This window comes from Nasonia vitripennis, chromosome 1 (assembly GCF_009193385.2).
Source record: "Nasonia vitripennis strain AsymCx chromosome 1, Nvit_psr_1.1, whole genome shotgun sequence".
In the NCBI taxonomy this organism is placed as follows: Eukaryota; Metazoa; Arthropoda; class Insecta; order Hymenoptera; family Pteromalidae; genus Nasonia; species Nasonia vitripennis.
In genome coordinates this window covers 22345459-22369069 of record NC_045757.1, presented here as the reverse complement: position 1 = coordinate 22369069, position 23611 = coordinate 22345459, and the positions used below count along the sequence as shown (strand labels likewise).

At 40.2% G+C, this 23611-nt stretch overlaps 2 protein-coding genes across 9 annotated transcripts; one reads left to right on the top strand and one right to left on the bottom strand.

Moving 5' to 3' along the window:
• Nucleotides 1-1044: 1044 nt before the first annotated feature.
• LOC100115904 (NK-tumor recognition protein) lies at nt 1045-17304 on the top strand. 8 transcript variants are annotated; one of them, XM_031928452.2, is made up of 16 exons: nt 6229-6744; nt 8039-8156; nt 8245-8360; nt 8438-8564; nt 8635-8866; nt 9048-9158; nt 9632-9943; nt 10020-10264; nt 10345-10476; nt 11078-11195; nt 11286-12477; nt 12609-13127; nt 13542-13679; nt 14067-14249; nt 14338-14483; nt 14560-17304. In XM_031928452.2, exons 2-16 carry the CDS (start codon nt 8085-8087, stop codon nt 14679-14681), a joined length of 3765 nt encoding a protein of 1254 aa, XP_031784312.1. In that variant the 5' UTR covers nt 6229-6744; nt 8039-8084; the 3' UTR covers nt 14682-17304. The 8 variants fall into 8 exon arrangements, with proteins under 8 accessions (XP_032458082.1, XP_031784309.1, XP_032458075.1 ...); XM_031928449.2 differs by lacking the exon at nt 6229-6744 and adding an exon at nt 1126-1520 and having other exon boundaries at nt 11078-12477; XM_032602187.1 differs by lacking the exon at nt 9048-9158.
• Nucleotides 17305-19472: 2168 nt separating this feature from the next.
• On the bottom strand, nt 19473-23088 carry LOC100115863 (modular serine protease). The gene is made up of 11 exons (XM_008204159.2): nt 23044-23088; nt 22489-22648; nt 22181-22368; nt 21851-22067; nt 21652-21771; nt 21079-21416; nt 20758-21009; nt 20465-20646; nt 20131-20374; nt 19761-20062; nt 19473-19640 (listed from the first exon to the last, which is right to left on the bottom strand). The coding sequence occupies exons 1-11, from the start codon at nt 23078-23080 to the stop codon at nt 19527-19529; spliced, it is 2154 nt and encodes a 717-aa protein (XP_008202381.1). The 5' UTR covers nt 23081-23088; the 3' UTR covers nt 19473-19526.
• Between the last annotated feature and the right edge of the window lie 523 nt (nt 23089-23611).

Genomic DNA, 23611 nt, shown 5'->3' with positions numbered 1-23611 from the left:
ATTAATGCATTATGAATTACCTTCCAAATCATTACACTAGGCAGAAGAAATAGATACTTATACTTGTTCTTTTGTGATGTAAAAACTACATTAAGTAAAGCTGTTATACCAGGAACTCATAGCCGCGCTCTAGTTACATATCTTCGTGTTGAAACATTTTATTATCAAATTTGATGACCATTAGATTATTTTGATAAAAAATTAATTGTTCAAATAGATGTATGTTGTTTCTAAGATATTTTTACGTTAAAAGCACACGTAACAAAAATTTTTCTCTATAATCTATTGTCAATAATGTGTGTAGCTTTGAACCGTAGGAGTATGCTTAAGTATAAATTTATTTAAAACCAAAGTCTCGACTCGTTTTGCCTGTAAGCCATAAATAAATTTGAATTGATTGAATTTGTTTGAACTATTGTGTAACAATCAGTTTTCTTTATATCAATAATACATAAATTGTGATTACTGACGTGTAATAGATTATGCTTATCTAGATTTGTCTACGCAATCTTGTTTTTTGGCAACATCTGTTACATTCTTCTAAAATGTTACGCCTTTTATCTTATTTCAAGTTGTATATCCGCAAGTTGTACCTCTTAAAACGTGTTCAACAAGTTGTTCGATTGATATATGCGTTATAGCTATTTACTTGCGTAGTTTATGTTATCTGTCTCATTTACTGGTAATGCACTTCGAGCGTCGGAAAAAGCTCTGTAATTTTGGTTTTAACTTGTCGTAAATAATTTGAATTTTGCCAAAGAAAAGACAAGTATCAGCGGCTAGGGCTGTTGAACTCTACGAAGTAAGAACGAACAAGTTGCATATACGAGCATCCGCAGCCCAGTACCTACACTTACAAGTTATAAGTAGACAGACATCGGTAGGTAGATCGAAAAAACCCGCCACCCGGCAGCCTTTAAAAGTGGCCTCTCGTGGGCGCTCCACCCATCATCAGCTGCTCTCTCTCTCTCTCGCTCTCTCGCTCTCTCTCTCTCTCTCTCTCTCTCGCTCGGTCGAAAAATTCAGACTCGCGCGCAGTGAATCAGTGATCCGGTCGCAGCCGTGCGACACGCAGATAATCATAGTGAGCATCATCAGCCGCAGAATCGCGCACAGAGTATACGTATACACTGTCGATATCGCGCGTGTGCCGGGATAAAGACGGAGACTGTCGTGCGCGCTGCGTGTGGTGTGAACACTCTGTGAACGGTGCGCGAGAGAAAACCGTGCTCCTGCAGCCGCGCGAGTGTGAACTAGAGCCATCGGCTCAGCTCAGGTACATTAAGTTTGAGTGCTCAGCACGCGAAGTGCAGTTTGCGAAGAGAGAGTGAGAGAGAGATAAGCAATCAGTGCGTGCTGAGCCGCCGCAGATCCACGCAGACAGCCAGAATAGAAGGGGGCGGCACACTTTGAGCGCGCGCGACGACCTTCTTCCCGCAGCACATCATCAGCAGAGAGCGACATTCCATCGGCGCTCGCGGCGACTCATCCTCTCCACGTCGATCTCCGCGATATAGCACGTGAGTGTCCAAGTTTATAACCGAGCCTGCAGGGTGCCTCCTGGAACGGATCTGGGAGACAGCACGTCGTCCTCGAGCGGCTTCCCCATCATACTCGCCGCATATACTCATCGTTTTGCTTTTGGCTCCGCGGCGGCTCTCTGGCTCGATTACGTGAGCCGCCGCGCACGTTTTATTTATACACGAAGATTCCGAGCTAAATATGTAGACGACCGGCCGCGCGTATATAAGTCTCGCTCTTCTCTCTTTGTCTCTCGGCGCCGTAAAAATATATACGTATTATGCGACACGCAGCCGACCGCGTGCCGACCTTTTTCTCAATCGCTCCCCTCTCGCTCCCCCTGCCTTCGGAGAACTCTTCGGGAGGCTTTGCGAGTTCAGCAGCTCCTCTCCCGCGTCAACTCTTCGCCGGGGCCGCTTGTAAGTCTGGGCAGCCGTGATTTATCGAATGACAACTGTCGCGGGAACTTTCCTCGCGAGTATGATTTTGCGCGCTTCGAAGGAGATTGTTGCCCCACATTAGGACTTTCCAAAGTCCCAGCTGCCGTAAATCCCTTGGAATTTGAATGTCGCGTATTAAGAAGGAACGGACAGCGTCGCGTGCACGTCATCATCGAGCTGGTTCAGCTTTACTCGAATTTACTCGAATTCCTTCGCTGTCGGCGAAGCAAGCTGAGGAGACGTGGAAGTTTCTGTGGACGAGTTTGAGGTTAGGGTTGCCTTCTTCGTGGATGAGCGTGGATTTTACCTGCAGTATACGCAGAAAGTACGCGTGGACAGCGTTGAATTTCTTTGCTGACGAGTTCGCGAGTAGTTTGGGCATCGTCTTACCCCGTTCAGCTGTAAGGACATTAATGCATACAGCGAAATCGTTGCTCCAAAAGCGACGACCAGTCCATCTCGCAGTTTGACCGTTTCGTAATCTCAACGAAAGCATATACGCGTATTCGTGTCGAGCATGCAAAGCAGATCCGGCCTCGTTAGCTTGCACGCGGATTTCCTGCCCCGGAGCATCGAATTTTCTAATAACGTGCCGATGTTCGAACCCGTTTTCGGTGGACAGGTATATATACACACACACACCCTCGTCAGCCGCAGCGCGATTCGGCTCCTCCTTCTCTCGCAGCTCCTATATACGTGTGTAGATTGTAAATATCTTGTAAGTATACGTGGTGCAGCCGAAGAGATGAGATGCGCGGAGAGCAAAAGAAAGGCGAGAGAGAAAGGAAAAAGGGGGAGCAAGGGAGACAGGGCGGGCGCGCAGGCCACGGAACGAGTCCATAATATAATACTCGTTCCCGGCCACCTGCTGTTCTGCGGATTTTCGCGCGGGATTTTCCTCTGCTTGCATTTGCCTCTCTTTTGCTTTTTCGTCCGATTATTAATGCGCGAATCGACGGTTCGAGGTGTGGCATCGCTCCACTTTCCCGCCGACGTCTTCGAATTTCTCGCGCGGGTTGCGCATAAACACGCAAACACTGAGAGCGCGCTTGGTATTTTTTCTTTCGCCGCGCCGCTGGAAAAAAACGTTTATCTGGCTGTTTTTCTTCGCCCGAGCAGTCGGTCGGAATAAAATCTGCGCGGTATAATACCTATCTCTCTCTCTCTCTCTCTCTCTCTCTCTCTCTCTCTCTCTCTCTCTCACACTCTCTCTCTCTATACCGGCGCGCAGGGTTACGTGAGTCGAAAGTCGCTGCTCAGTCTGCAGCCCAGATGCGAGGGGAGTTTAAAGTTTTTTTCGTAGAATTGTGCAAGTAATCGGTTCTGCTGAAATCTTTTGTTGTTTCTTCATTAAAAGAGATTCAAGTTTAAAAGATTGGCAATGCTTTGCGTACTCTCTTCTGCAGTGCACGTATGAGATTCAGCAATGAATTTTATTCGAGTTTTCCTCAAAAACGTCGCAATAAGTCATAGATTATAATCGGAGTTCACAGCATTTTATCTATATGAAAACCGACAGTCACGCGTATGATGAGTCACACATTGTTTTGATTGTAATCGATCGTTACTCTTTCGAGTATTATTTATCGTGTAAAAAGTGACTTACTCGCCGTCGCCATCGTATCGCGACGTAGATTCGGCTCAAATTCTTTCGGTCTACTTTCATTGTTATTACGAGCGTTCCGTGCACTGTATGCTCAAATGTGCATGTGTTCGACGCTGCAGACGTGTGAGCGACCCGTGCGCGATCGCGACGTTAGGGTAAACTTTTCTCTTGCGCAGCTGCACAACTATTCAGCCCGCGAGATATAACCGCAGTATAAGTCATCGATACGAATTCTCGCTAGAGCTGATGGAATCGCTTCGGAGCGGTGGCTTATTCATTGCAGCGTATCTTCATTTTCGAAATGTAAATATAGCCAAATTGGTTTGATTCTTAAACACTCGCTGAAAATTATTATGGTTCTGTGAAGTATCACAACTTTGCTTTGAAGAGATTCTTTTCTATTGCGAAAAACAAATGAAATATCAAATATCAAATTAAGTGGGCATACACAAAAATTACCAAGAAACATTAACGTCTTATTGATAAAGCTTCCATGTCGACTGTACTTTGTATACTCCCACACAGATGAGCGTAAAAATAACGTTTGAGATTACCAGAGTACGATATAGGCGTACATATTTCATTAAATAAACGTACGGGCTATTGACACATTTCGATTGCTGTTCGCTATTCTTACGTTATTTTAATTGAACACTGACGACGCAGAGTACAGTGATTATAGGTCATAGATGTTGGACTATTGCGCTTTGTACGATTGGTGACTTGTAAATAAAACATTATTTTCATTCGGATTATTCGGCTTTCATGAAAAAATATTGCATAACAAGCTTTTTCCTAATTATTCGCATTTTGATTATAGAAAACGTATTCGAATTAATTTCCACGTACGTCATTGCGATGGTGAATATAAGAAGTTTATAAATATAGGATCTTGAAATACACGTTAAGCTGCTTGACCATGAACCACGAAGAATATAATTATAATCTGTTACTTCCTAGAGCAGCAGTCGATGATCCCACAGTGGATTTAAAGTGGGGGTATATAAAAGTAAAAATTTCATTCCATTGCTATCGACTTTACGTTGCAGACCATCCGTATATTGTTGATAGCAAAATTATTGCAAAAATATATTATTGTATGATTAGAAAATAGGATGTGTGAAGGTGTGGTTAGATAGATCATGATAATATCTATAATAAACGCGATACTCGCCGGCTTATCAAAAACATTGATCTATACATTCAGCAGGTACGAGCAATTGGTCTGTGTAACCAATCAATAAATTCTTTTTAGAATAAAATTTAATCAAGTTTTCAAAATCTGTTCTTCAACGTCGTTAGCGGGATATAAGAAAATCCTTCGAACAATATACGCCCATTAATATTAATGACAGTGAAACAAATTCTCAGCCATTGTACCCAAAAAATGATTTTTACCGCGTGGCTGACGGATCTAAAAATTGATCGGCCATTGGCGCATTGTCTAAAACTGGGACATTCACCTTACGCTTACGGGCGGAATATTCGCGCGTTCTCCCTCCTCTGCGGTTCGCTACGTGTGCCAACAACCTTCGCCGGTCGCGCGCGCTCGCGACTTTGCGTGGACGTGAATTGTGTAGGTGTCGGCAGCGTTCTTTCAAAGTCCCGAACTGTGGTTTCCCGACGCGTGGAAAGTGATATAAATCCGAATTATTTTTTGCATTCCAAAATATGTCGGTTTGACTCGGTCTTGAAAATGCCGACTGAGTTGCAGCGAATATTATAAATTCATGTCTTTTAGGTAGGCAGTAGGTAAGAATAGCTGCGGTCATATTGATTCCGATCAGCTTTCGCCTAAATATTAACAAAAGATGACAGTGCGTTTTCGGGGACGATGCAGGTCGAGGCGGAGAAAAAACAGCGCGCATATTCGAAAATAGATCTGAAAAATGATGAACGCAGGCCAATTTGCGTATGAATAAAGAGAACGATTCGGAGCACGCGGAAGAAAGAGGCTGAGAGAATAAGAGGAGAGGCGTCGCGTCAGAGGAAAGAAAGGAAACGAGAAAGAGTAATTTAATACAGTATATAGTTGCAGGTAACTCGATACACGCCATACCATTGAGATTGCAGTAAAGGTGTCTCTACGACAAACTGAAAAATATCTTTGAATTTTCATGCTCGATCGACGCTTTCTTCGACGTCGAGCTCACTTCAACGCGAGGCTATCCATCGGAGATCGGAGTTATCTAGATATGCCGCACCGAATTGCTCGAATTTAATCTAGGCGGGGGTAAAAATTAAATATTTTGAGAATAACCTGTAGCGAGTCTCAGGCATTGACATTGAGCGCGCACGAAATGAAAGGCAAGGTGAGGCGTACCTTTCAAATAAGTAGGCCTAATAAATTCTAAGCACGGGGCCGGATTGATAGGGAACGCGAATATGTTTGAGTTAGGCTCGATGCCAGTAAAAAATGAAAAAAGAAAAGCAGTCAGTCGGATGTGTAACGGAGCCAGAATACCGCACCTAAGAGGGAAATTCGGTATTATAGGCTCCCTGATAAAAAGAGCACGCGCTCAGTCTCCCGGAGCACCTCTATACACACACACGCACACCAAACGTATACACCTATATACGGCACACGAACACGGCCAGGAGGAGCCGTGTGTGGGAGAGAGAGAGAGAGAGAGAGAGAGAGAGAGAGAGTGAGAGAGAAGTGGGAGCGGGAACGGGGAACGACGAAAAACGGCCAGGCCAAGGGTCTGCCAGTCTGCCTCCTCGCAGTCGCCGCGTGTTACAGCAGCACGGTTCGAAGTGTGATTCGCAAGAATAAGGCATCGGAGCATCGTGCGCGCGCGTGCCCCATTCTGCCCTGCGTACATATACATTCTCAGTGTCCGTTCAGTGTCCGTATAGTGTATACGCACATACCTACCTACGTTTGCCGAAACTCCAAGAGTCGAATTTCTCGCGCGCGTCCTTACGTAAGTGTCGGAGCAGCTGTACTTTTCTTCGAACAGCATACAGCGCAAGGTGCGACAAGTAAAAATATTCTCGGAAACCGCGCGCGCGTGCAGTGTATGCCCATTGTGCATGTGTACATGACCTCGACGCCGCCGCTGTTGCTCCTGTACCCGCCCGCTGCTAGCCGGTGAGGTTATCCTTGTCCTCTGTACGTACCGCTGTGGTTCCTCGTCGGTGTCGTCCTCATCCCCCGGAGCAAAGCTTTCTCAGGTATGCATATCTACAGCGTGGAACGCGCGCGACTTGTCCCGACTGCGATCAGGCCACACGCGTGTACTGCGGGCTGCGCGGCGGCGACGACATAACCTCCAAGCCGACCACATGGTGGAGGCATATGCGTATCGCGTGTTTGCGACCGAGATTGTTGCTGCTTTTACGCGAGCGCAATTGCTCGAATTTCTCGCGTTAATTCCTCGGAGGCGTCCTCTTCAGGGGCTGAACATTCGCTCGGTAATTCGCGGCGATAAGGGTTTTTTTTCTTCTCAGACCGCGCGTGACTCGTGCTCGTGTCTCTCGACCTTCGTTTGCCCGAAGTTTATCATTGTTTATCAGCATGGTAGATCGTTCCTCCAGATATGTTATAGCTACCGCTTTTTAGACGCATGGCTCGATTGCAAAAGCCGCTCGAACGCGGAACTGAAGACTGCTGTGTTTATGTTGGTTAGATTGCCAATGCTCCGCCTATGGTTTCTTCTCTGCGCTCACTTGTACCAACGAATATAGACTTGGTATAGACGGACGGTCTGTATTGACGCCGCCATATGAGAGACCTATAACGCACTATACCTGTCCCCCAAGTTTTCGTACCTTCAATTTAACCCGTGATCTTTATTCTATACCAAGTCTATATTCGTTGCTTGTACACTTTTGGGCTCATTTTTTTTTCAGTTTTTGTGACAATAACAATGTCAGAGTTGTCGAATTCAAACGACGGGTGCAGCATAACACGAAAATGTATACATATTCTTTGGCATTGTTCTGCATATCTATGTATGTTCAATACATACGTACACATCAGAAACACGTGGACTGGACGTGGTCCGTTTGTTGATTATCTATGATGCCGCCAATAATGAGCGCAAATCACTTGAAATTTTGTAATACTGAACTAACTAGTATTATTGTTTTATTGTTTTGTTTTGTTTTTATTTATTATTGAATTAAAAACTTTCAATTCTATTTTCATCAAATATGTGTGTTTGTATTTTACTTTAAAACACTTAGTATTCTGACTTTCTTAAATCAAGGCTAACTGAAAGCTTTTTTCTTTCGTTGTTTCTTTTCATATATATACTCCTATCAAAGAAGAGAATCTAAGTTGACCTATGGCAGTCATTTACCTCAGGTGACACGATCATTGATATGTTCTTGTCACATCCTTCTATGATATACACAAGAAATTCAATAAGAGACGAAAAGCTAATTAAAATTTAATCGAGTCTAAGAATAAACATTCAATAATAATTTATTCATTATTTAACTAATTTAAGAAATTCGATTTCAGAAAACTGGATCCAAAATTGAGTTTATTTTGATAGTGCATTTGTGACATGGAAGCTGGATTTCTCAATTTCCACGATGAGGAACACTTTTCAGATTTCTCATTATCCTTGGACCATCAGGTAAATACTGTATTTGTGCAAGATTTATTGGTTTGCTTCAAATGAATTTTCATTATATGATATAATGACGTTTTTAACGATTCTGTAGCACAATCTACTGGGTGAATCGCAAAGTTCATTAGCACAAATAGTTGATAGTGATTTTGATTATGTAGAAAGCTTAGGATTTGATTCAAATGATGCATTATGGGAAACCGAACAAGAGTAAGCCAAAGATCAATTTGTATACTTATCCTTAAATATAAAAAATAACTGTGAACATTTTATTTTTTTTTGTGCAGGCTCAATGGAGACCTTGCAGTATTGCCGGTCTCAGGTGTTTCTGGGGTTATTCCAAAGATGGAAAATATCAAAGAAGACTTTGCAAAAGTACTCACCGATTGGCAAGAACACATTGGGTACTTACAGGTTAGCAAGCAAAATTTTATTTTAAGTTTTTTTTAGTATATTTGTTGTAACGATTACCGTTTTTGCTCAGGCTTCAGAAATCGAAGAGGATATCAATTTAGATATGGGATTGCACATAAATGAAGACTTGGCTAAGGACATTTTTGAAGATATAGAAAAATCTGCAAATAATATTTTGAAGAGTCCTGTAAAGTTGGAACAGCCACAAAAACAAAGTCACAAATTAAGTCCTGTCAAATTTCATGTTGATCAGTATGAATCTCCACGTGTATCTGAGTCTGATCAAAGTGAAAAAGAAATAGGTAAATTATAATTTTAACAATACTGTAAATAAATGTTAATCCTCTATTGATCAGCTTGCTCAGTAGCTTTTCACAAGAGTGCCATTCAGTTTCTGTGACTAACGCTTGACAGATGTTAAAGTTTTGGAACGTTTTTTCATAACCACTTACTCCTGCTATTAACTCTTTATCCTTTGCATAGATGTTGTAGGACTAGATTCAGTCGAGGATGTAAACCCCATTGTAGACTTCATGCATGTCAGAAGACGACATGCGACTACTACGTCCAAAGAAAATAATTCCAAAAGTTTAGGTTTGTTTGAATGCAAAGTTTTTTTTTTATCAACGTTTTTAATTTATTTATTTATTTGTGTGTGGAGCATTATTACATCGTGAACCCAATTTTTGTTTAAGTAATTTTATTTGTTTGTGATCAAATTTTTATTTTTATAATTTTGTATGGTGCATTAATACTTTCCTTCCTATTGCATACCTGCATATCACCTTTGCAGCGTCGTTGTTTAGCGCTTAAATCAATTTTATTCATACTAGGAAATAAATTATACAATGCAGTTAATACAATTTGTAAAGACAATACTAAAGGCTTGCATTTGGTTTTAATTGTGATTGTGTGCCAAGTTATAAGCGAAAGTAAAATTACATGTATAAATTTACAAATTGTCCATTAATAATTTATGAATTGAAATAATTAAATTGGTGAAAGTATGTTATTCTTATGTTATTTAGTATTTATTTCTCTAAAACGTTATTTTCATTATACTTTAGGTAAAAAAGTTATTAAAACTAAGCAAGAACCAATTGAAGTCAAAGAAGAATTATTGTCTGACTTCGAGAATGAACCAATTCCAGAAATTCCATCACCAACAGAAGAACTGGACTGTGCAAAGAGTAGTAAAAAAAAACATAGTAAAAAACATAAGGAAGAAGTTCCAAGTAAGAGAAGTCGCAAATCTGGTAAAGAAGCGCCTGATTTTGTTGGAAAGATTCCCAAAAAATTGAAAAAAGACTTAAAATCTGATGAGATTATAAAAGAAAGTAATTCAACTACTGTTCCCTCAATATCTAAAAAAGCACCTGGTAAATACCGTTCTGTTACTTAAAACAAGTTGTTCTGTTATGCGTGATATTTAATTATGTTACTGCATTTTTATAGCATTGGAAGCTGGTGATGTCAAGAGCCTTTTAGAACAATTTGAAGCTACGGAAGCTGCCGCAATCTCCTCAGAAATTCCTGACAAAACACAACTTTCACAGGCGTCTTCCAAGAAATCTTCGTCAAAGTTCATTGTAAATAAGTCCCAAGTAACTTTATTGAAGAAGTCGACCGATTCACAAGATTCAAAGTTCCATCAAGACATTCGTGACTCTCTACCAAAAGAAGTAATAGATAGGATAAAGGTGATTTACATAATGTTTTTAGTTGTCTCCTATTTTTTCTGTAAAACAGTTTATACTTAACAAAATGCGTAACTGTATAGGCATCTTCTGGTCGTAAAAAGATGATATCAGTTATACCTGCGATTCCCAACACCAAAATCGGAACACGAAACAATGGAACCAGGATGCAAGAGGCCGCAGCTACTCTCTCAAGGAATAAGTTACTAAAACTAGTAAGACTATTTATCATACATTGAAAAAATTCTATACGATAGCAAGCCAAAAAATCTGAACGTAAAAACTTGCAATTCTATTAATAAGTACAGATCGATAATAGTGCTCAAAACCAGCAATTCTTTAACGAGTGATTACTCATGTAGATGTCCGTTGTGTGCAAGTACAAATCATATTGCGCATACATTTTGCACATCAAAAACTCATAGAGGAAATTGAATTACTAATTTATAGCTTTTAACCCAATTGTTGAACGCCATGAGTATCATCTGCAACAATTTAAATACAAATATTTCTATTTATTGCCAATGATTTTCTTCACTATATTTAATTAAAATAATGATATATTAATATTAACCACTTAATAACTTTTAATAACTATTAAATACCTAAATTATTATGCGCCAGTATTTTTTTTTTTAAATTAAAGATTTGCTATGTAGTGTTAAAAATGTTTGACATACGTGCCTTTCTAAAGTAGAAAAGAGTTTCTTACACTTAAATTCTATAAATAAATGCTGAGAAATTAAAATTGAAAAAAAAAACTTGTTGATGCATGTTTGTTACTGAATTCTGTATTAATTTTTATGCTTATTTTAGGTTACGAACAACAGTAATTCCGGCGTAAGGGTTGACGGATCGGTACAATTGGACCACGACTACTGCAGCAACTCCAACTCGATGATGAGCAGTAGCAGCAACAGCTGCGATAGTAACAGTGAGTACGATAGGCAATCTAGCGACAGCGAACAACTCACTCCCGTTAAGCAAGAGTCTAGTAAAGAAAAAAATGGTTGTTATGGTAAAGGTGGTGCAGAGCACCTCAAGTCCACTAACCACAAGACCAGCGCAGCAACCAGGAAGAACAACTGGACGGATAGCAGTTCAAAGAAGGACAGTGGTCTTGAGTCGGGCGATGTCAGTGATGCAAGCGAGGAGCAGACTCCAGCGTCTAAGGTAAAGAAATCCTTGCTGCAGGACACTCCACCGTCAAAGGAGTCGAAGGAACTTAAGAAGAACCCTGCCCACGGCAGTATCTTGGATAGCATCAATAAAGTGTCGTTGATAAATAAACCTCCAACAACCAACTCTGTAAAACCCGTTTATGAGATGAAGATACAATCTGCGTTGGCCACAAGCATACTTCAACTTCGCAAGGGTGTGCTCACTAAAACCAAGTCTCTTGACAATCATAAGCCTAAGCAAATGGTGTCAGTGCTGAAGAAACCACCGGTGGCCACTACTCCTCAGAAAATTTTCGGCAGCAATCTCAAGGAATCGATTGTTACTACAACAAACAGCTCGAATGATCAGGTACAGAATATAATCGTGCAGGACACGGCTGAAATTGAGCTACCTGAAGAGACAAAGAAGAAGCCGCCGCGCAGGAAACTGAATCTTGCCGAGTACCGGAGTCGTCGCGAGCAGAACCGAAGTGATGGAAGTCGTACAAATTCGCCGATACAGCCAATGACTTTACTTTATATTCACCATGCCTCCACTAACACAGAACCTATCAACGATGACCTTGAGAATCCTGTTTGGTCCGAGAGAGAGATCGTGTCAGTACTGAAGCCGAAAGCCGAAGTCGAAGAAGAAAAGCTCAAGCCGAAGCGTCCGACTAGAGATAGGGGTATGCAAACTACGGAGACTGTTTTCGGAATAGTTTACGAAGATGAAGAAGACGAGGAGCAGGAAGAACAGAAAACACCGGGTCAGGTACCTGAAGCGGTAGCTGAACAAGTGCCCGAACAAAAGCAAAAGGAACAAATAATGCAAGAGCAACAGATTGCTAAAAAAGCGGTTGTTAACAGCAATGTTAATCTTAACGTTCAGATAGCAACGAAGGATGCAGTCGAAAACATGGTAACGGACGATCAACTTGAGGTTGGTGAAATTGTAGATGACCAGGCTGTGAGCAATGACAATGCAAGTAATAAAATTCCAGTAAGCAATGCTAATGCCGAAAGACAAAATGAAGAAGAAAATGCTTCCATGAGGTATGTCGAAGCATTTAATGGTCTCATGTTAAATGTATTTCTAGAAATATTTTATCATTGTTAATGATAATTGATGATTAATGATTAATCAAGTTTAATGTTCAATATATAAAACCAATAATGTTTTTCAGTATAAACCGTCTACGAGACCGGAAGCACCGCAATTATAGACGTAATCGCGCTTCCCCGGGCTCATCCCGCTCACGTTCCAGAAGTCGTAGCCGTAGCAGTCGTGGTGGTGCACGAAGTTTACGTCGTGCAGCAAGTCGCAGTAGAAGTAGGAGCCGCAGTCGCAGCAGCAGGGCGAAAACCCGAAATAACCGTAGTCGCAGTAGAAGTCGTAGCAGAAGCAGAAGTCGTAGCAGAAGTTCCAGTTCGGATAGAAGCAGATCGCGTAGCCGGAGCAGATCCCGCGCATGTCGCCAAACAAGACGCAGAAGAATTAGTCACCGGCGCAGCTCAGTAAGCTCAAGTAGCAGCTGGTCGTCTCGGTCACGCTCCAGATCCAGGTCCAGGTCTAGGTCAAGGTCAAGGTCAAGATCAAGATCACGATCTATGTATAGCTCGGCTTCATCAAGAAGATCCAGGAGTTCGAGGTCCAGGAGCTCCAGGTCTCGGTCCAGGTCATCGCGATACTCTAGCTGTTCAAGGTAGGCATCGCCATAAACTCTTCTAGTGAACATTTTGTTAAAGATAGAGCAAATTAATTTTCTGATAAAGCGACACTGAAAGATTTTTTATGACGATAGCGGTTTTTTTCGTTTAAATTTTAGCATAGTATAAAAGGATATTTTTGGTAATATATACATACTTACACGATTTATCATTTTGTGCTGTGTAAAATTTGGTCGTTTTTATGAATCCAATATTTGATTTTATTATGTAGGTACAATAATACGATTACGTAAATGTATTTTTTAAATAAGTGGACTTCATTATTTAGTTAGTCATTTATAGCGATAGGCCTTTTAATATGAAACGATATTTAGCTGTTGTCGCGTGAATTTTGGGTACGTAATAGTTTAGAACAACGATCTGATAATAGGCGTAAATAACGGTTGTAGGTCCTCGTCTCGCTCAAATTTCGGACGTTCTAAATGGTCGAGTCATCGGAGGAAGGGAAGGCGGGAGCGCAGACGGAGTTATGATAGGCACAGGCGGCACTCCTCGGGTAGTAGTCACGGCTACAATGATTGGAGGAGGTAAACAATGACGTTTGACAAAATTTCAGTGATTGACACGCAACCCTTTTTAATTATACAGATTAAGAGTTTCTTTCTCATCGAGTGTGTTCTTTGTTGTTTTCTATTCTAGTCTTACTATTAATTTTCGAAATAGAATACATTTTTTTAAAGTTTTCTTGTCCCTTTAGATCCTTTTTGCTGTGTTATGACTTATGGTTTATATAAATATACGTTAATATTTTTGCTAACATTTTTGCTGAAAATTAAATGTTGCTCGTATGGAAATAAATTTATTAAGCTGAATAAATCATTCGCTTATATAAATTGAATTCTCCGAGTTTATTCTTATTCATATTAATAGTTATTTTTCAAAATTGTTAAGTATTTTTGTCTTTTTTCAACCAGGTCCCCATCTTACAGACGCCCATATGATGAATGGTACGTAAAAGAAAAACAGCGTCAAGTGGAAGAAAGAAGAGTAATTTACGTGGGTAGATTGAAAGAGGGTATTACAAAAGCTGAGCTACGACGAAGATTCGAAGCATTTGGCCCTGTCGTTGATATTAGCATACATTTTCGCGAGCGCGGGTTAGTCTCGGCTCAAAAATTAAATTAATAACAGTACATCAAGTTCAATTTAATTTTCCTTTTATTGAATGAATTCATTTTTTTCCAGTCATAATTATGGATTTGTAACATTTGCTTATAAAAATGATGCTTATGAAGCAGTTGAACATGGAAATGACGATCCTTCTTTGCCTAGATATGATTTGTGCTTCGGTGGACGCCGAGCATTTTGTAAAGTGAAATATGCAGATTTAGGTAAGTTTACGACCTGATTTTTTGTATTAAAAAATCTGATGATTGATATATAATTTTTTTATTATTATTTTGGCAGATGGGGCAGCCAGCAATTCGTTAGGAACTAGTAGAGGAAACGTATACAAACCAGAAGAAGAAAATACTTTTGATCTTTTGCTTAAAGAAGCACAAGCAAAATTGCGTAAAAGGAAAGTTTGACACACGTATTGCTTATTAGTTTTAAATGTAATTTAACATTTGGTTTTGCCGCTGCCATAAAGTTTAATTAATTCTGGATCATTCGTAGTACGTTGAGATTTGAATGCGTATTGCATGTAACGAAGTTAAATAATAATTTAATTAGATAAGGAATCATTTGTTAACAAGAAATGCTGAATCTTTTTTGATATACGATTATAGAATAGTATAAATAATTTAAAAAACTAGAACAGCACAGAACCATCCATTTTACGCTACTATTATATACGGTGGATCAAGTGACGATGAGCTATAATACTATTAATGACTATAGACAAGTATATTCATATTTAAACCAAACTATCTACGTCCGAGTATGTATGTTATAGGGGAAATATTTCTTTGCTAAGCATGCAATCCAGTATTGCAAACATTTTAAAATATGTGGTTTTAAGTTATTGGCATACGGGAGATCATATTTTATTTTTTTCTAAAACAATCTCTTTGCCAATCATAAATCACACTGATACAACCAAGCATTTCATAGCTACAGAGTGCGTATGAAATTAGTTTGATTATTTTTGATCTGCAAATATATGTTCATAGTTATCGATGTATTTTCCTTTATTATATTAAAATAATGGATGTAGTTTCATCTCAAATGGAATCTATGATTCATCATATCTTAATTGATTTTGATTTGCAGTTCGAATTATTTGTAGTATATTATGCTATTGCAAGTATTCTTATAAATAAAATCAATTGATCTAATTAGCTGGATTTTTTATCAATAGAAGAATCATTAAAATATAAATTGAAATTCAAATTTTTTTCGCAAGGTGCTCTATTATAGTAGGATGTAAACTATGTACAGGACTTAGGACTTTCAAAATGTTATCGAACGTTTCTATTTTAACGTTTGTGTAGACTATAAGCGTCATACATTTGCTATGAAGATAAATAAATTGTATATATTACGATTCTTTCTGTTTTCTTATGAAGTAGCACGTAAAAAATTATCCATTACTACAGAAGATTATTTTTATTTCAAATTTTGCAATGGTCTTGTTTGCATGAGTTGATGTTGAAACAACAATTATATCATGTCAATACTTTTCACAATTAACAGAAAAGGGTCTATTTCTCAGTTTATTAATAGAACTTTTCATGATATATAGAAGAACATTATTTTCGGGAATATCTTGCTCCTGATTACAATTGTGAAGTCAGGCGATAGATCTTGTCATTTTTATACAATTATTAACATTAAAAATCCAAATAAAAAGCACTGATGCCATTTTTGACAACCCAAAAAAGTCTGATTACTCTGAGTAAATATTATTAAAGGATTTACTAATTTACTAAGAATTTACTAATAATCGTATTAATACATTATTCAACACATAGAAGCAAAATAATATGCCGGACATGTCGATGTATAATATATAAACAAGTATGAAATAATGGTGCACCAATTTTTTTGTATAACGATATTTTGTATAAACAATATTTAATTCTAAATCTTATTTCTTTTTTAAACAGCTAAGTCTTCCAAAATCTATTGAAAATATGTCAAAAAAATTTAATAATGGTTTGGTATGTTAAAATTATAAAAAGTAAAGAAAACCCAAAAAATTATGCGTTCAACAAATATACTTATTTTGATTTTTTTTGTTGCTAAATACAATGTGTTAATTGGGTCTTTTAATCGTAGTTTATTGTATTACAAAAAAAAGAAAAAAATTTTAACAATGCACAATAAGTATCTGCAAGTCTTGGCTATGGCGAGTAAATACGTAATTGGTTCAATAGTACTCACGCCATGACATCTAAAAGTGCGAGTGTCATAGGAATATATATTGAATCCCGTCGATTATTTCAATACAAAATCTCTAACTTACAATTACAAGATCGTTGAACTTTATTTTGTCATTATAGTTGACAAGCATTCAGGGTTGACAAAGCTTGTGTCTTACCTTTTCAAAATTCAGTAACAATTACAAATTGGTAATCTCAAGATGCTAGTAGTGTTAGAAAATATATAGTATCTAGTTATATAAATAAATATAAAATAAATAGAAGAAAAACATGAAAGACTAAAGACGGCTACGTCATCATAGAAGAAAGATATATAATGCACCGGGGGCGATAAAAAAAAGTGATGACTAAACAAGTTGTATGTATAATTATCGTATGATTAAAAACTACTTTGTACTAAGCAATGCATTATTAATGGGCAAATATTCTGTAAAATTCAAGTATAGCATTCAAAATTTATTTCATTCTCTTCGATTTCTCTATTCAATGTGACGATTTCTACAATAGCGCATATTGGGATGAATTTCATTTCTGTATAATACGTTACCGAAATGTGATATGAACATAAACAAATGATATTAATTTTAAAATTTTAGCATGAATTAGCACTACACACGATTTACACACAAGAATCAATTTGTAATTTTTTAAAGACAAATTTCAGCAGCGTATTTGTCATCGCGCATGGTACTTTTTAGATAACATATGTAAAAATAGGATTAAGTTTTCTAAGATACCTTAACTGAAACATGCGTCTGAAATTGTATTCTAATTGTGAAACAAGGCTATGTACTACCAGCTTAATACAGAATTTAATGGACAAAAAGTCGTGTTTACTTTATTTTCCGATTCATCTCAATAATACTTATGCCTCAAAGAATAAAGCCTACATATTTGAATTTTTCCTACATAATACAACTTAATTTCCAATAAAGTAGTAAGTATTGAAATATGTATCGCAGCCGTCAAGCTAATTTGGAGGTCAATACAATCACAATCGGTCAGCTGTAATGAACCGATTAGTTTTTCACTAAGGGTGTGCGAGCACCCGAAAAACTCGAGTCGGGTCGAGTCGAGTACTCGAAAAAATTGAGTACCCGAACTTATCGAGCTACTCGAATTTTTCGATCTACTCGAGTTTTCCGAATTACTCGAAAAACTCGAGTAGATCGAAATTTTTGAGTTACTCGAAATTATCCGACCTTGAATAATTGGATATTTGGATGTTATATTATTAAATATAGTAAAATTATAACTTTTTAATGTATTATGAGGCATATGATTTAATAAATGTGAATTTTGAGTACTTACAAAAATGTTCTATCACTCAGCAAGTTGGTCAAAATTTGAACTTTGTTGTTAAAAGACATAAGTGAATAAAAAAAATACTGGCTGATTCTGCATGTGAAAAGTATAAAAAAAGGTATCCATATTTTTTTTTTGTAAACCTAATAGTTTTTGAATTAGAAATATAAATAAAATTGATTTTTTCAATATTGTTATTTTTATTTAAAAACTATTAGGTTTACAAAAAAATTATAGATACCTTTTTTTATCCTTTTCACATGCAGAATCAGCCAGTATTTTTTAGGCGCAAGGTCCATTTTGAACCCAGTTAATGTATGTATATCGCACGGGCATGCTCTTGTCTGTGAGCCTGTGTTTGTTAAGTCACATAGACATGGTACATACATAATTTAAACACACATAAAATTGTTGCGTTACATTGTATATAATACATTGAACACGGCCTGCCGGTTATATTGCTGGCCCTAAAAACTGCGTATTTTAAATTGTAAACAAAAATGTCAAACAAGTCTCCCTATAGTAACCTATATACTGTAAATAGTACATTACGAAACTAGTGGCATAAGTCGTACGTTCGGCACGGCGTGTATAAGTGCCCGAGCGTAGCGAGGGCGCTAAGCGCCGTGTAAAACTGAACCATTTAAGTCAGGAGTATCGTATAAAATTTTATAGCACAGACTGCTAAAATCCGCAAGTCTCGCCTATTCGTGACTTAACAGCGGATTTTAGCCATACTGTGCTATAAAATGATTTTTTTAAATCACTAAAATGTATTAAAATTACATAAGGTTCCAACCCCACGTATAGCAATTTTACTACTCTCAGCTACGTAAAATTACAAAAATCTAGCAATTTCTTGTAATAAAATTGCTCCGCCCAGTGTAGGTCGGATTAGTTTACTACTCTTAGCGTAGTAATTTTACAGGGGTCAGATTCTCGCGTTCAGTGTGAAAATACTACCGCCGTTGTAAAATTACAGCGCGCAAAATAGTAAAATTACTATATTCCGTTGTGAATTTACTTATACTGTTGTAAATTTACTGTGCTGGGCGTAGAACGGATTGGTTTACTACTGGGTTAGTAATATTACGACAAAATTTTTTACAGTGTAACCCTGAAAATAGGCCGTCCCGCGGACGAGCATAAATGTAGCGCGTTTTTCAAACTGGGATTCACAACTGCAGTTACGAGAACAGCAAGAGCAGTTCGTTTTTTGCGACTTCTATAGGGCTTGGCCACGACCAGCTTAACTTATAAGCTTTATGAGCTCTCACTTTCATTGCTTCCTGCTTTACTGAGGCTGTCTTAAAGCCATGCGTGAATATAATTATAAAATTTCGAGTGGTTTGATAAATATATGGTTAAAAAATAATCTCGAGTAGTGCGAGAAACTCGAGTAACTCAAAAAATTCGAGTAGCTCGGAAAATACTAGTAGTTCGAAAAATTCGAGTAGTTCGAAACATTCGAGTAACTTGACTCGACCCGGAACTCGACTCGAGCTCGTCGAGTCGAGTTTTTCGATCGAGTACTCGCACACCCCTATTGTTTACCCAGAGATACCAAGAAAAACTAATGGTGCGATAGCTTTTTGATATTATTATTCGTTGACGGTCTTTGAAACTGTACTATTATGGTAAAGTCTCGGTTGGAACGCAAGGAGAAAAAGATGTTGAGCAATAAAATATTCATGTTTGCTTAAAATTTAATTTATTAATATTGTTCTTGTTTTATATTAACGTTTAATCGAATTCGACGTTATCCGTGTTTGGAAAGAAACTAGCATGAAATTTGCTTGCTTCACTTACTGAAATAGACCGTACTATATCTTTTATCCAGTCCACGTATGCTGACACCTACCAGATTAAATGTAGAATAATTTGAGATTATTTAAAGTTTATCTTAAATTATAATTATTCATTCGTGCGAAACATTTTTACAGCGTTGAGCCCGCCCGCACAAACGACTGCACTTACTCTGGTGAAAACGGTGTAGTAATTGGGGTCGCAGAAATTGGCGCCGAGTCTCCGTGGACTTAGCGAGACGATGCCGTGAACGTCCCATAGGGAGGAATTGGGTCGCCGGAGTAGAAAGCCACCGCCGCTATCGCCGTTGCAGACTCCGGTACCGTTTGCCCAGCCAGCGCAGAACGAAGTGTACGTCAAGTATTTGCGGAAGTCCCGCGTCTCCCTGGCGCGACACTCGGAGTCGCCTACCACCTGGGCCGACACCAAGCGCAGGGTTGCGCTGAACGTGTCGTTTTCGGTTACTCCCATACCTATGTATCAAAAGGAGATCAAAAGTCAAAGTCAGACGAAAAGGCGGCAGAAGTCCCTGAAATCTCACCCGATATGAAACCGATCTCCCCGGCTCTCCGATTGATATCGTACTCGTTGGACCAATCAACGCAGGCAGGCAGTACGCGAGCGTTGATCGAGGCTGGCTCCTTCAAGATCAGCAGTGCCAAATCGGAGCCGTAATTGCCTTCGTGGTCGTGGTAGGAATCTTGAAGCTCGATTCTTTCTACGTCCCGCACTTGACTCTGCTCGGATCGGTTTGCGAAGTCGCTCGACCTGCTCGCCAGTACCACCTGATGGGAGAGAGAGAGAGAGAGAGAGAGAGGGAGGCATTGCAATCGAGAAATAGCGAATGCGCCGAGGCATTATAGGCAAATAGTCACCCTGACGGTACTGGGGTCGGTCTTCCAAACGCAATGGCCAGCGGTGAGGACGACGCTTTCGGCGATCAAAGTCCCCCCGCAGAAAAAGTTCCACGATCCGTTCTCGTGGGAAAAGAGCGTCGCGTGCCACGGAAAGAGCTCTGCGTCCGATGCCTCCCATCCCCTCACGATCAACGCGGTGGCTGTTCACGGAGAATTTTCATCAGCTGGCTCCAGTATTGTTATTTATTATCAGCATCCCTTATCTCAGCCAAGCTAAAGTCGATGCCATGTAGCACCGCGAGTAGACTCACAACTCGAGGATCCGACTCCGCAGACGGGCCTGCAGCTCAGGGGAGCCTGGCTCCAGGTGCCGTCGTGCAGGCAAGTGATGTGCGACGAGCCGCGCTCGCGTTGGTAGAACTCGCGGCAGTCCATCGCGAGCCTCGTGCCGATCGGAGTCGCCTGCTCGCAGGAAGTCCAGCCGACCTCGGGGCCCCACATTACCTCGCAGCGCTTGATCGCGCCGGGCGCGACCACCACTGGACATCTGATCGAGTCGTCGGCTGCAATAAATTAGCTTGAGATTCAATTCCAGCGCGAAGAACGTAACAGAGGCAGCTGACGATACCGACCGTTGAGGCAGACCGGCAAGGCAGGCAGCCAGCGATTGGCCTGGCAGTGCACACTGCTCGGGCCCTCGAGCTGACTCGCGTTCCCGTGGCAGCCGTAGTCGAGTCTGGTGAACTCGGGCACCGCGTGCCCGGGTCGGCACCGCTCGCAGTTTCCCTTGACGGCGTAGTGCGTTCCGGGCGTCGCGGCCGGCAGGCGACAGGCCCCCGCCGGCAGGGCCGCCACGCCGCAGGTCTTCTCATCCTCGTCGCTCCAGTCGTGGCAGTTGGCTTGCCCGTTGCACCTCGAGCTCTCCGGCACGCAAGCGCCGTACTCGCAGCGGAAGTGGCCCTCGGGACAGCTGGGTTTATCGTGGAACCGAGGAGGGGGAAAAAAATACAAATACCACGACGTTGAGCAATAATTATGCAATCCGCGACTTCGATAGCTCTGCAATGTATAGGTGTAATAATAATCCCCACGCAATAGCGATAAAGCATTTTTCGTACTCGCGAGCTGAATCGTTATCGATCGAGCCGTTGTTGCGCCAAGGCTGCTCTCCGATAAGCCGACAGCGCTTTAGGCGCAGAGCTCACCTTCTACTCTTGCACGTTTCGCTCTTTTCGTCCGACGCGTCTCTGCACTGGTGCGTACCGTCGCACAGTCTGCTCAGCGGGATGCACTGGCGTACATTTTCGCAGCTGAACTCGTCATACCTGCAAAAAGTGAAATTTTCACGAGAACGCTTCGCCTTGTTCCGAGACTAAAGGGAAGCGGATCAAAGGTGCTCTATACCCGCAAGCGTATCTTTCGCAATCTTCGGCCTTGCAGTTTGCCGCGGCGCACATGCTCTCGGTTTCGTCCGTAGCGTCGATGCAGTCCTTGATCCCGTCGCAGACGACCTCCTGGTGCACGCAGCCGCCGTAAGAGCACTGGAATGCGTGCTCCGGGCAGACGTAGTCTCTGCAGATTTCCGCGTTCTCGTCGCCTCCGCCCGCGCAATCCTGGATCCCTGAATGGTCGCAGGAAAAATTTCGAACTCTATACTTTATTACTGAACCGTAGCCCTTCACAACTTAGAGAATAGAAGTATGTGGATTATTTAATTATCAATTATCAAATCACCATCGCAAACATGAGCGGACGAAATGCACTCCGACGACGTGGGACAGCGGAATTTCTGATCCCTGCAATCCGAATCATCGTCGCAATACAATTCGTCACTTCCATCCACACAATCCACGAATCCGTTGCATCGTCCACTGCGGGCTATGCACGCTCCGTATGCACATCTGAATGTTGCGACCGGACACCTGAAAACGCACATCATACGATCATTTTGTTGTAGAAAAGATTCGGTCATTACAGGTATAATCGACGAGAACGCCAACTTTACACATGCTATATAACTGATAAAAAGTATAGTTTCATACACGACATGGTGACACAGTTTAGTCGTCTCGTCCGAAGAATCCGCGCAGTGAGGCAGACCGTCGCACACGTTTGTCAGTGATATCTCGCTTCCATCGATGCAGATAAAAGGAGGAGCTTCCTCTTTGATAAATTCAGCGTAATTCGGCGTCCCTTGTAAAACTGAAACGAAGCATATTTTATAATGAACGATTTATCAGACCATATAGATTTTTCGTGATTATTATTTGCGATGATTGTCGGCAATCAGTAAATGAAAACTGATTATTCTGATGACGAGGTCATCATTACTTGAATATTTCACACTCATGTTTACTATTAGACGTATCAGAACACGCGTATTATGAATGAGAGTACAGAAAACTTAGCACACGACCGCACGAGTATTGTTTTTTAATAAATTTTTAATTCACGGACTTGCACGCACTACTTGTTGCTTCGTGACATGGCGAAACGCTCTTTTCCAAGATATTTTTAAAAGCTTGAATTGTTACTATTAAAAATCTAGCTCCAGAAGGAAGTGAAGCTTGATTCAGTTACAGAATCACCGCCCATACCTAGAGTAAGAAACACCAGCTTCAAGACACGCGTCATATTTCGAACTCTTTACATTTCTCTCGACGTCTGCCTTTTTATGCTTTTCTGCTACTCATAGAAAATGCATTGAGACGAATTGGGATGCATTATTATGGATGTTTTCGACTAATTCGCGTGTAATTGTTTATATTACGCTCGGCGTGTGACATTTATAATTTATTCTTCGTGATCTTAGTACAAAGGCTAGTTGAAAAGAACTTCCTGCCACAGTTCGACATACTGAACTTTTTCTCAGGAAGTCGATGATGAATGTTTACTCAGATTTATCTCTGCGTTACTCATGTTTGACGTGCCGTGCAACACGTAAGAGGGCCAATGCGTACTACGAAGACGTGCGATTTACGTAGGAATACAGGTAACCCTTGCATATCATTGTACGAATGAAGTTTTCGAAAGAATAAAAAATTATCGCATAACAACTATAAGAATTGTACTACTCGGGTAAACATTTATTCGCTCATCCGTTCATTCCTTCAAAAGTCCCGCACCCTACCAATGAAATATATAGTATCAGCAAATCCCTGCTCC

Coding starts and splice junctions, on each gene's coding strand:
- LOC100115904 (XM_031928449.2), top strand. CDS start 8,085: ATGGAAGCTGGATTTCTCAATTTCCACGATGAGGAACACTTTTCAGAT. Junction 9,944..10,019: donor AATATCTAAAAAAGCACCTG/GTAAATACCGTT, acceptor GCATTTTTATAG/CATTGGAAGCTGGTGATGTC. Junction 13,680..14,066: donor GGCTACAATGATTGGAGGAG/GTAAACAATGAC, acceptor TTTTTCAACCAG/GTCCCCATCTTACAGACGCC.
- LOC100115863 (XM_008204159.2), bottom strand. CDS start 23,080: ATGACGCGTGTCTTGAAGCTGGTGTTTCTTACTCTAG. Junction 21,417..21,651: donor GAAACGTGCAAGAGTAGAAG/GTGAGCTCTGCG, acceptor CGATAAACCCAG/CTGTCCCGAGGGCCACTTCC. Junction 19,641..19,760: donor ACTACACCGTTTTCACCAGA/GTAAGTGCAGTC, acceptor TTAATCTGGTAG/GTGTCAGCATACGTGGACTG.